The 13,322-nt window shown below is 39.0% G+C and overlaps 1 protein-coding gene across 4 annotated transcripts in view; it reads left to right on the top strand.

Annotated features, from left to right (window-relative positions):
- Window positions 1-13,322, top strand: part of MET (MET proto-oncogene, receptor tyrosine kinase) — a 171,774-nt gene that overhangs the window by 117,896 nt on the left and 40,556 nt on the right. For 3 of the 4 annotated variants that reach the window (XM_061640056.1, XM_061640054.1, XM_061640055.1), the window contains exon 11: window positions 9,707-9,922. The exons of the other annotated variant lie outside the window; for it this stretch is intronic. In XM_061640056.1, coding sequence (XP_061496040.1) covers window positions 9,707-9,922 — 216 coding nt within the window. The remainder of the gene's footprint in view (window positions 1-9,706; window positions 9,923-13,322) is intronic. 4 annotated transcript variants of the gene reach the window in all.

A 13,322-nucleotide genomic window follows, 5' to 3' on the forward strand; every position in this document is an offset into this window, starting at 1 on the left:
CTATCTGGATATATCAGGATACTGGATACCTAGACAACGGAACAGAGTGGGAGAGGAGACTTAGGTAGATCATTAATTTATTTTTAAATTTATTGAAGAGTTAGGGGTTCCGGGCAGCGAAACAGTAGTTAGCTCCTTAACGTGATCTTATGCATTGAACAATGTTGGATTATGCATTGTTACGAGTTATGAAGGAAAGGACTCCCTTGGGTGATAGCTAAGTAATGTATGAAAAGGTATATGAGTAAAATTAAGCTAATGACAAGGGAGGTGCTTGGGTCTCTGAAGCCTCTGTGATAGCACTGAGAAATATTTGTCTGTGTGCATTTCGGCATATGTATTAAACAAAATCAAGAAACTAGTAGTTGAAATGCTAATAACCTGTACTGCTTCAATCGTTTGCCATGTGAAAAGCGATACAGGGTTCTCAGACTATACAGCAGTAGATGATCCCCAGTGAGGCATGGAAGGAGTGGTATAGTGGGACTATACAATCCATCATAGGTGTAAAATATGTTTTAAATGGACTACATTTTAATAAAACCAGTAAGGGTCTCATATCAGCAAAGAGACTCATACTGCCATGTAATTAGACTTGGATACAAGTTCTTCATGATGAAATTGGTAATAATATGGGCTAGTTTAGACACAACAGTCTTGGCTTCCTAAACCATGAATTAGAAAGTTGGGAATAAATAGTAGGTGTTTACTCTTTCATCCTCCCTTCATGTTCCAGCTTTGTGCTACTTTGTTTAAAACAGAATTCCTTGTTTGTTCCAAAGTTGGCACGCTGGTTTCGTGTTGATTTGTTAACCAGAACCTTAAACTGTAGTTAAAATCCTGGTTAGTACAGTGACATTAAACCAGAGTTGCCCATTTTGGGCCTAATAGGAGACTCTGGTTTAGACCAGTTTGAAGCACTGAAGCTGGCTGGCATGCAGGGAGGGGCATATAATTCTGACATCTGTTCCCAGCTCTGAAAACCATGGTTTAACAAGCCAGGATCATTGCATCCAAAAGAGCCTTATTAATGTGTGTAAAATCATCACCGCTTTCTGCATTATTTGCCTACTTGTCTCTGCTGTCATTTCCTTCATTCTGCCATTTCTGATGAAACTAATAAGGTCAGGAAAAAGCCTTTTAAATTTCTCATGAGAAATCTTAGCCTAAAAGTCTTAGGTAGAAGTTGGTTAGAAGCATCTGTCTAAGCTGGACAGTATTCCTTTTTATATCCATTTATATTTTTCCCCAAGTGCCTGCTATTGATTGCCTTAATCATCCCATTCACATTATAAGGCATCCATGTTTTAGACTCTATGTCAAAGGCCATTTATCCTCAGGGCTGTCATGATGACCCAGATTCTGTAACATGCTACCCTTTTACCCCTTGCTTTACCTGGGTCAGCTACTAGGTAATGCCCTAAAGCTCACAGATCTTCTTGAACATTTAACCTGTTGTTGCGCACAAGCTTTTTTTTAAATCAAGTTAGAGATTGGAGTTCAGGTTTTATGGGTCATATTTTGCCTCCATTGTTTCATAGGTCACAATTAGTGTTGAGGTAAGGATACATATGTCTTCATGTTGTAAGTCACTTGCATCTTATGAAGGTTTTCTTCTTTCCTGTGGCCCATTTAAACATTAAACACATACTTCAGCAATACTCCACTTTTTGCAAATACTCAAAGTCTTTTCTTACAAAAAAGAATACCAGCACCTGAAATACAGTTTAAGCATTCAAAATAAATGTATTTTAAAAGCCAAATGAAATAAGTGGTATGTTAGTTTAGTCTTGACTAGATTGAATTGGATATTTGTTTTCTAATAGGTTATCAATCCAGTATTTCATGAAAACCGTCACATTTTTCAATTGCTAAAACCAATTTCAAAGTAAAAATGTCATGTCAAATTACATAACAATAGGGGTACTACAAATGCAATTTCTCTTGACCTTCCCAATCAGTCACATTGCATCACCACTAAAGAGTATTATTAGATTTATTTATTTTTTATCATTTTCTGAAAGCATTCTTTGTTGAGACTGACCTGATAAAGGAAAGAGCTATAGACCCTATTCCAACAGATGCCGACAAACCAGATTATAAGTGTCACTGTTATTAATTTAAAAGACATTGGTACTCTGCAGTGAATAAGATGAGCAATGAATTGGCACTAATGAAATCAATGTAATGATTACTGGGGATCTATTTTGATGAAAACAATGCTGCATTCTGGAGTATCTTAAAAGGTAGGGATGCTGCATAACTTAAAAGGGATATAGGTATCTTTTTAAACAGGGTTATTAACAATGAAATTACTTGATGCCATTGTAGTAAACATGCTTGTATTTACATGTTTAACCTATGTCTTACTGGTATTTAATTCTTTTTTTATGTAAATGGAACAATGAATCATGTTTACACATCACACTCTTATGTATGTTTACTCAGACGTAAGTCCCACTATCTTCATTAGGATTTACAGCCTCGGAACTATGGGTTGTACGTAACTAAGTCCTACTTAGAGTAGACCCATGGAAATTAATGAATCTAATGGCTTTTAATTTCAATGGGTCTACTCTGAATAGGACTAGTATTGAATATCACTCTGTGTTTAGGTTTGCAGCCACAAGCACTTAAGTATCTGTAACTTTAATAGATTTCTTAATTGTGCCTACTGCCTGCAATTTGCATGTGCTGCCTTGAGGTACACGTGTATTTCAGTTAAATATGCAAGATTATGGGATAATTAGATTGTGTGGTGGTTGCGTGGGCCACAATCTGTGTGTGGAGCTCTGTGTCCATGTCACTCTGGGTTCACACATCCCTCGAATTGTAACCAATATAAGATATTTTTCTTTTGTCCCAAACTGCTTTCCCATAGCCTAAAAATTAGGTATGGTCTACATTTGGAGCAAAATGAGGTGGTAGAAGAAATTGCATCATGTCACCCTATAGGTGGGGGTTCACTTTTTTTAATGCTGTAACTTTTTTTTAATCACTTTCAGATAGAAAAGCAGCACAGCAAACAGAGGATTAAGCTCAGCCTTATATTTAAGTACTAGCCTGGTAGCCATAGGCAGAAAGGAACTGCTTGCAAGTGAGTGCATGCAATTCCATGCAGGTGAGCGAGCTGACTGGCACAGAAGGGATGGGGCACACTGTCTCTGCTCTGCACCCAGCATAGAAATGTAGCAGACTGCTGCAGGAGGGACAGAGCTCTTTGCTCCTCTTCTGCCAGCCCGTAGCAGTATAGGAACAATACTTGTATGCTACTAGCTGTTGTGGACTTATGTTTATATTTACAAGGCTGGCTGAGCTAGGACTTTTCTTCTGATGTTTATGGAAAACATTCAAAAGTGATGACTCCCGTATATAGACTAAGTGGTACAGTCATTTATATTGCCTCATTCTGCTGTACATATAGACCCAGCCTAATGGCAACACTAGACCTCTCTGCAAATGAATGATCCCAGTGCCACATTTTCTGAAGTAACAGTGAATGTAGACACTGGAGGTCATTTCCAAATGAGGATTGGCAAGAGAAGAGTTAATAACTCCCCAGCTCCCTTATTTTCCCTTGCAAATGCCTCACCCATCTCACATTAGCTTTAGGGTAATCTTATGTTTCCCTTATAATGTCTAGTTGCTCTTTTATTCATGAATAATAATTGAATGCATATATATGGCTATTGTAACAAGAAAAACACAACTAATTACATCATGTTATGAAATTTATAAAAAATACCCATATGTGCTAGGCTAACTTGCCCAAAAACTCTGCTGTTGTTTCTTCTCAGAAACATTTATATGCAATTATCTTATTTATTCCTTTTCCATTGGTCAGGAGTTGGTAATACCTCTGTCTGCACTTTTACCAAAAACATTGTAATGTCTAGTTCAGAGGTTGCCAACCCATCACCCACAGGTGCCTTGGTGCCTGCGAAGGCCTTCAGTGGCCCCCCTAGCAGGTAGACCTGAATCTAAGCTTTCATATTTGTTTACGTACATTTCTAGCCCTCCAAAAAAGAAAAGTATGGAGCAAAATGTTCAGGTACCCTTCTAACCAATTTAGGTGAAATGAGCCAACTTGGTTGTTCCTGCCTATCACTTTTTAGTCAATGAAGGAAGTCCAAGCTGCAATTGATGAATGAGTTGTTTGGACACAAGGCAATAGAAATCCCTGAGGTCCTAAAGTGCTGCTGTTTTGCCCTCCCTTTTAGTGCACTTTTTCTTGTCCTTGGAATCTCCATAGTTTAACCTTCCTTTTTCTCTAGCAACCAGGATGCATCTTTCCTGTGCTGGGTTCACCTGAGATCAGGTAGTCCCTAGAAATTATTTTCTGCAAATACTACTACATGATAAGTGTGGGTGAATGTTAAAGAATCCCTCTCCTCCCAAAAGGCAAATGTGAAAACAAGGCAGAGAGGCTTTGGCATGTCTCCTGCTTTGCAGGACCTAAAGACCAGGGGCTTATTAAGAATTCACTGTATAGTTACTTGCAGTACAATGGTATACATGCCTACTTGGAAGTAAGCCTCTTAGTGTTTAATGAGGCTTACTCCAGATAAGTGGGCACAGGATAGCAGCCTAGGCTTTGTTTTAGGATTGACTTTGGGGAAAAACAAGGTTTTTGTGCCTTTAACAGCTGTATGGCAGGCAGAAATTCAACAGGTCAAGCCTTTTCTAGTACAGAAATACAGTTATGGGACTACTCTCTAATTTTGTATTATGCCATGCCTCCATGGCAGCCATTTTGTGACTGGTAGCCCCAACACTCTCTCAAAATTTGAATCTGGTCCAAAAAGCTTGGCGACCCCTAGTCAACCCCAAATAGGAAGAGCATTTAAACAAGTTGAAGTTGGCAACAACAACAAAATTGTGGAGGATGATTTGGGGTTAAGGAAAGAAGTGTCTGATCATTTGATCATTGTTAAGTTGGTGGAGTAAACAGTCTCTTCTAAAAATTTAGAAAAGTTGGGCAGATACCTGTTGAGATCCAAAACGTTATCTTGCAAACATAGAGCCTTGTTTCTGTGCCTTCCCACCAAGTCTTTCAAAGACATGGATAGGTCCAAGTAGTTTAAAGGGACAAGGGTTTATTTCTTGTTGTTTTTAAACCCAACTTGCATAAACGCTACTCATTCATGGGATTCATTTTGGACACAAAACATAAGGTGGAGATTTTCGGGCATAGGTTATAAATGGCTTCCCAGGAATTGTGCAGAAAAAAGAGTCTGTGTCTCTTATTTCAACTCAAATTGTATGATACAGTCATTCTGCAATAATTTAGGTAGGAAAAAAACATTCCTAACTGCTGCCAGTTTTGAGACTGAGGTGCCCATAGAATTTTTGGCAATAGTTCGGAATGTTTCTTCCATTGTCTTAACTAAATTCCATTACTGGATTATTTCTGTTGCGGTTCCAGACTCGAGCTGAATGAAAGCCCACAATTTTCAGCCCATGTACTATTCTTGCTGTTCTGTCAGATGAAAAAGAATGCAAGTGGACCAGAATTTCCCATGGGCATACAAATGAACAGCTTCAGATTAATTTTAGAGAGATTTTATGTATAAATGAGTTTAAATAAAGATGGCAGAGGTCCTTGTAGTTAAGAGTCTTGTGAGACAAGCTGCACATTATTCTGGCAGATATTGGCTGGATCTCTTTTGACTTTTTTAAATAAATGCAATGTTGGGGAATGGCTGCTAATCAGATTGGATGAAGGAGTAGAGAAACTGGAGTCATTTACCCTTTTTTCTGTACTGTTTTCCTGATAAAAATCTCACATAGGTACAATATGCAAACTGCTATTTTCTTCACACGGGAAAAATACAATATTTTTCTAAGAGCTAATGCAGCATCCGTGCAGTCTAATTTTTGTATGCACTTTTTGCATTTGTACAAGTTGGTTAAAGGCTCACTTACACATTAGATGAAGAGAAATGCACATATAATGTAATTTTATGTAAGCAAAGCATAAACACATGACTTTCACTCTTGAGTGTCATCTCTGTTCTCTACCAGCAGAATCATAGAATAGTAGAGTTGGAAGGGGCATATAAGGCCATCAAGTCCAACCCCCTGTGCAATGCAGGAATTCAAATCAAAGCATTCCTGACAGATAGCTGTCCAGCTGCCTCTTGAATGCCTCCAGTGTCGGAGAGCCCACTACCTCTCTAGATAATTAGTTACATTGTCATATGGCTCTAACACTTAGGAAGTTTTTCCTGATGTCCAGTCGAAATCTGGCTTCCTGCAACTTGAGCCCATTATTCCATGTCCTGCACTCTGGGACTATCCTGAAGAGATCCCGGCCCTCCTCTATGTGACAAACTTTCATGTACTTGAAGAGTGCTATCATATCTCCCCTCAGGCTTCTCTTCTTCAGGGTAAACATCCCCAGTTCTTTCAGTCCCTCCTCATAGGGCTTTGTTTCCAGTCCCCTGATCATCCTTGTTGCCCTGCTCTGAACCTGTTCCAGTTTGTCTGCATCCTTCTTGAAGTGCAGAGACCAGAACTGGACACAGTATTCAAGATGAGGCCTAACCAGTGCTGAATAGAGGGGAACTAGTACTTCACGCGATTTGGAAACTATACTTCTGTTAATGCAGCCTAATATAGCATTTGCCTTTTTTGCAGCCACATCACACTGTTGGCTCATATTCAGCTTGTGATCAATGACAATTGCAAGATCCTTCTCACATGTTGTATTGCTGAGCCAAGTATCCCCCATCTTATAACCGTGCCTTTGGTTTCTTTGTCCTAAGTGTAGAACTTTGCATTTATCCCTGTTGAATTTCATTCTGTTGTTTTCAACCCGATGCTCCAGCCTATCGAGGTTCCTTTGAATTTTGTTTCTGTCTTCCATGGCATTAGCTATGCCCCCCAATTTTGTATCATCTGCAAATTTGATAAGCATGCTCTATACCTCCTCATCCAAGTTGTTAATAAAAATGTTGAAGAGCACTGAGCCCAGGACTGAGCCCTGTGGTACCCCACTCGTTACTTCTGCCCAGTTTGAGAAGAAACCATTGATAAGCACTCTTTGAGTACGATTCTGGAGCCAACTGTGGATCCACCTGATAGTTGTTCCATCCAGCCCACATTTAGTTAGCTTGGTAATCAGAATATCATGGGGCACTTTGTTAAAAGCTTTGCTGAAGTTGAATTATGTCCACAGCATTCCCACAGTCCACAAGGGAGGTTACCTGGTCAAAAAATGAGATAAGTTTAGTTTGGCAGGATCCTTCATAAATCCATGTTGGCTCCTAGTAATCACTGCATTATTTTCAAGGTGCTTACAGATTGACTGCTTTATAATCTGCTCCAGAGTTTTTCCAGGGATTGATGTTAGGCTGACTGGTATGTAGTTCTCTGGTTCCTCCTTCTTGCCCTTTTTGAAGATAGGGACAACATTAGCTCTCCTCCAGTCATCTGGCACTGCACCAGTCTGCCATGATTTCACAAAGGTAATAGACAGCAGTTCTGAGAATTCTTCAGCCAGTTCCTTCAATACTCTAGGATGCAGTTTATTAGGCTCTGGAGATTTGAACTCGTTCAAAGTAATTAGGTATTCCTTGACCATTTGTCTATCAATCTCAAGCTCCAATCCTGTCCCTTCTACTTCATGTTTCCCAGGAGGGTCATAGACCCTTTTTTGCGAGAAGACTGAGCCAAAGTAGGAATTGAGCACTTCTGCCTTTTCTTTGTCATCTGTTATCATTTTGCCATCCGCATTGAGTAGCTGTGCCACCATTTCTTTTCTCTGTCTTTTACTAGGGACATACCTGAAGAAAGCTTTTTTGTTGCTTTTAGCATCCCTTGCTAACCTCAGCTCATTCTCAGCTTTAGCCTTCCTGACACCATCCTGGCAATTCCGTGATACCTGCCTGTACTCTTCTTTTGTGGCCTGACCTGCTTTCCACTTCCTGTATGTCTCCTTTTTTGTTTTCAGATCATCTCCAAGCCGTTTGTGAAGCCACATTGGCTTCTTCTGCTGTTTCCCGCCCTTTTTTTCCTTCTTGGAATTGCTTGCCATTGTGCTTTTAGAATTTCCTTTTTTAGAAACTCTCACCCATCTTGGACTCCTTTTCTCATTAGGGTGGTGTGCCACGGAATGGTACAATTATTCTGAGTTTATTAAAACCAGCTTTCCTGAAGTCCAGGGTGTGTGTATGGCTACTCTCAGCTTTTGCTTCTGTCAAAATCAAGAATTCAAGTATGGTGTGGTCACTTTCCCCCAGAGTTCCCATAACTGCCACTTCCTCCACCAAATCATCTCTATTGGTTAGAATCAAGTCCAGGATAGCTGATCCTCTGGTTGCTTCCTCCACTTTCTGTAGGAGAAAGTTATCTCCAACACAAGTCAGACATTTGTTGGAGGGTCCATGTTTGGCAGAATTTGTCTCCCAACATATAAGGATAATTGAAATCCCCCTTTACTACTACATCATGCCTCCTGGAAATATTGGCAATTTGCTTTTCAAAAGTTACATTCTCGTCTTCTCCTTGATTGGGTGGTCGGTAGTAGACTCCAAGCACCACATTCTTTTTATTACTTGCCCCTTTAATTTTAATCCAGATACTCTTGGTGGAGCTACCAAGCTCATCTTCCTGTATTTCTGTGCAGGGATATATATTTTTAACATATAGCGCAACTCCACCTCCCTTTTTATTCCTTCTGTTCTTTTTGAACATGTTATATCCTTCAGTTGCCATATTCCAGTCATGGGAGTCATCCCACCTCCAGTAAAAATACATAAATGACTCTTGTGTGTCAAACATCAGCACTGTGTATGTAACTGCAGCCTAAAAATTATCACTTTAATTGTCAGTAAATTAGACCCCCTTTTTCGGATGACACATCAGAGAAAGGAATGTAGCTAGGTTTTGGTAAAATAAGGATAACACCCTAGTCCTTTTTTGCACTGTCCAGTTACAATTCTCTCTTAATTTGTGGTTTAAAGTGAAAAAAATACTTACTAGCAGACTCAGTCAGTTGAGCAGTTTCTTATGGGTGCAAATAGAGATTTCTTGCAGATTTAGATTGTCCTTTTTGCTTTTATGGAACTCTCAGATCTTCAAGTACAGATCTATATCTTTCCCATTGAAGCAAATGTGGAAATCTACAGGTATTGAAGCTATGTATGTATTGCAAGTGTGCTCATGGCTTTGTATTAAGATGCAGGATTTTAGTTAAGCAACCTTTGACTGGTGTATAAAGAAGCCACCACCAGTCACAACTTACAGCCTCTTTGTGTTCTCACCATTTCCAAAAACGATAGGGGTACTGGATCCTGTAATTAGATATAAAAGTAGAAGATAACATTGAGTCTGCAAGGCACATGCAGGAATGTGCACACATACAGCAATGTCCCTAATATAGCTTGTTTAAACTGTGTTTATATAACATCAGTATTGTACCAAATGAGTTGGGCAAGGTATGCCCATGATTAGAATTTACTTATCATTTTTATATGAGTGTGAAGTATTTATAATGGATAACTATATTGCTGTCATCTTAAAGCTTCAAACTGTAATTGGAACACTTCTCTTAAAAAAGGTTGAAGTTAGCAAGCAGCCCTTCATATAAAATGCTGTAAGCCTGTCTGTGATACTCAGGTATCTACTTATTCTGTTTCGTTTCCTTATCTCAAGCATGTAACCATCAAATATGTACATACTTTGTTTTCTTTTCTTATTTCAGGCATGTAACCATCGCTCTAATGCTGAAATAATCTGTTGTACGACTCCTTCGCTAAAATCCTATAAGCTGATACTGCCTTTTGTGACAAAAGTGTTTTTCATTTTTGATGGTGTCATCTCACCTGCTTTTAACTTTGATTATGTGAATGATCCTATCTTTACCATTTCTAAAAAACCAGTGGTAATTTCCAAGAGAAACCAAAATATACTGATTAAGGTAAGGGCTATGCCATTTTAAATGTGTCACACTCTCTCCCCCAGGGATTATGGGAACATGAAATTTGTCAGTATTGTGGACAGTTTGTATGTTGCAAAGACTTCTGTGGGATACAAACCTCTGTGATATAATTGTCAGTGAAAGCTAGGTGACAGTGGGGATGGGTGGGGGAGTACACAGCATAAGTTGCCATGCTGCACGTTGGAGAGAAACAACACAAAGTAGCAGCAACTCCTCCCAGAGAAAGAAAAGTATGGAGTAGAACTTCTATGTGAGTTCACAACTTGCTCTGAAAACAGCAAGTTAGAAAACAGCATGTAAAAGCTATAGAACTCTCCCACTCTTTCATTGTCACCAAGTAACACATCAACAAAGAAGCAGACTCCAGAAGAAGCAGAAGACATGCTCCAGAATGCTGCATGTCTTCCTGTGTGTGTATTACATATGACACTTGTAAAATAGTAAGGGGTTAAATTATATTTTTACAGGTGTTTGTCAAGCACTTGTGTCACTAAATAGCAGTACATCTTTGCACTGGTGCTAGGCCAGGTCTAGAATGTGTTCTGCCCATCATAAGGACCAGGTAGTTTTCTTTTAAAAAGAGCAGGTTGCTAAAAAGTTTTGTACCCCAGGAAGCAGACTTTAGCACTGGGCAGGAACACTAGCAATGGTGAGCAGGACGCAAAGGCAGAAGTAAGCAAATTTAAGAAGTTGGGCAAACTGGATAAATGGATAAATGAAACCTCTACCCCACGAAGGGAGAAAGGCGAATAACTGGATAAATGAAACCTGGTGGATTTCAAAACTGTGACATATGAAAACTAAAATGCATCTTGTATTTTCTTTCTGCCCTCCTAAAGCGTGCCCAACTCTCTGCTTGAGGCTGCAATCCAATACACAACCTGGGACTAAGTCCCATTTCTTCTGAATAGACATGTATTGGATTGCACTGTTAGTTGGTAGCAACAGCAAGCCTAGTTAGAAGTAAATCCAAGCCTTACCCATGTTTGTGTCTTTGTCAGTGATTTTGTAGTTGAGCAGTTCCAGGAGTACATAATCCTGAATAACTCTCTATGGACTTCCTAATATTGTTGACTTTGGATATGTTGATGTGAACTGTTTACTGTCTGTGGCTGCGGGAATATTAAATGCTTTAGTTCTATTTCTACTTATATTAGCACTCGATTAAATAGAAGAGGGTTGGATTAAAAGTGGATGCACATACTGTTTAAATGCATACATATTGCTTGAGTCATATCTAGCAGGAGATCTAATGCAGGCTGCCTTGGTTGCACTGTAAATTGTAAATATTTATGTATCCTGCTCTATAGTGTTAGCTATATGTTTTCAGTAATATCAGTGGTTAGTTCCTACTTAAAATTAGAAGTGCATCACAGGGTAAAGTATGATGATTATTCAGCATCCTCCCCCACAAATTAAACTCTAAGTAAGAGGCACTTATAAATTATAGGTCAGCTTTTGAGAACTTGCATTCCTTCAGTCAAAAGGTCACCGTGGGCTGAATTGGCAGCACTGTGAGCTTTATGTACACACAAAAACACAGAGACAAGTTTACATGCCTCATTATCACATTCTGTCATCCAATAATTAAGCAAGCACAGCATGAAATTAAATGGGCACTTGGTTCAGTGAACAAACAGTTCTTACCAAACTGAAATTCGTTTATCTATTTTCTTAATTAGTATCAGAAGAATGGAGGAGCTTTTATTACTTGGTTTTTCAGTAAAACTAATCTAATGTGACACATTTGCTTTCAGTAAGTGAACATACACAACCTAAAAGGTTATTTTTGCCTCACTCAAAGAGCACTGGGTACTTATATCACTGGGTACTTATATCACTATCCTCACCCCCCTAAAAAAATATTTCCACAGCAAATATTTCTATCTGGACAGCCCATCACAGTTATTTTGGTTTTCAATAAAGATCTGTAAAAAGTTCTTTCTTTCTTTCTTTCTTTCTTTCTTTCTTTCTTTCTTTCTTTCTTTCTTTCTTTCTTTCTTTCTTTCTTTCAGATGCTTCATTTCAGAAACCTGCCTTTGTGACTATCTGAAGTCAGTGTATAGTAAAGATGTGCACAGGCCCCAAGATTTTCCTTGTATCTGTGATTAACCCCCCCCAAACCTATCTCATTTGCTCTGTGCTCTGTCCACTTGTGATTGGGGTACTGAGCTGCTCTATATAGAATGAAGCTCTGTGCTTCTCATTCACTCTTATTAAAAGATAAAAATTGCTATAATTTTTCCCTTTTGGCAAAAGCAGATGAAACTTATAGACACAGGGTCCCCTCCAGAATGGACTGAGCCTGCCAAATTGCAAGTCAGGGGTCTTTTGTGGAGGAAGTAAAAGGGGTTTGATTTTCTCCATAATTTATATTAGGGAAATACCATTTATAGATCAGCCAAAACTACAAATTCATTCTAGTTTCATATTTTGAGGGGTGGAGGAGAGCAGGAGCTTGTCTTTTGCTCTTTCTTACCTTAAAATAATTAAGAGGTGGTCAAGTGGTGTGTGTTCTTGCTTGTACATTTGTTAAAACTTTAGCAGCTCCACACTAGTCAGCTTAGTTTGCCAGTGCTTGTGTTGGGAAGGAACATCCTCCAATAAACATAACAAGGTGAGGCTGTCCTTAATGCTGCCCTTGGAATGCTGAAACGCTCTGAAGGATTTTTTTCCAAACAGAGCAGCAGACTTTTAAAAAAATGTTAAATGAAGCTTTAACATTTTTTTAAAAATCCTCTGCTGACTACAGGCAGCATTTAGACAGGCTCACTTTTTACAAAGGCTATGGACCTAGAATGGAGCAACATAGACATATAAAAGACATGGGGATGTAGCATGCAGAAAATACAGAGTACAGAAAAACAGTGATGAACATTGTGGGGGTACTGATCCAATCCAGGGCACTTTGTTGACATCATGGTTAAACTAGAAGAGGGGTAAAATCACCCTGATTCGCCTAATTATTTGGTTGCACTCTCCTAGTATATAGCATAATTGGACAGGCCAAAACTAGTGAAACAGAGTTCTGCAGTCTAGTACAGCTGCTGTTCTGCCATATTACAGGCTCCCACAATTGGAGAATATAAAGAGACAAAAACATTCTGCAAAAGGTAATGCTGGTTTGTAATCAGATTTTGAAAACTAAAAATGCTCTTCTCCTGCACTGCAAAAGAAAACTGGCTTGACCATCCTAATGCCCAGCTCAACTAGCTGTCCAAAACTCTGTATAGCAGAGATAATATTTTCATGTGTGTTCCATCCCCCCTATTTATGTTGTTGCTTGTTTTAGCCTATAGGAAGATTTTGAATCTAAAGCAATATCTATGTATGCTGAACCATGAGCCGCTTCAAAACTGTAACTATTGAAGGCACAAGT

Source organism: Rhineura floridana, chromosome 8 (genome assembly GCF_030035675.1).
Source record: "Rhineura floridana isolate rRhiFlo1 chromosome 8, rRhiFlo1.hap2, whole genome shotgun sequence".
Lineage (NCBI taxonomy): Eukaryota > Metazoa > Chordata > Lepidosauria > Squamata > Rhineuridae > Rhineura > Rhineura floridana.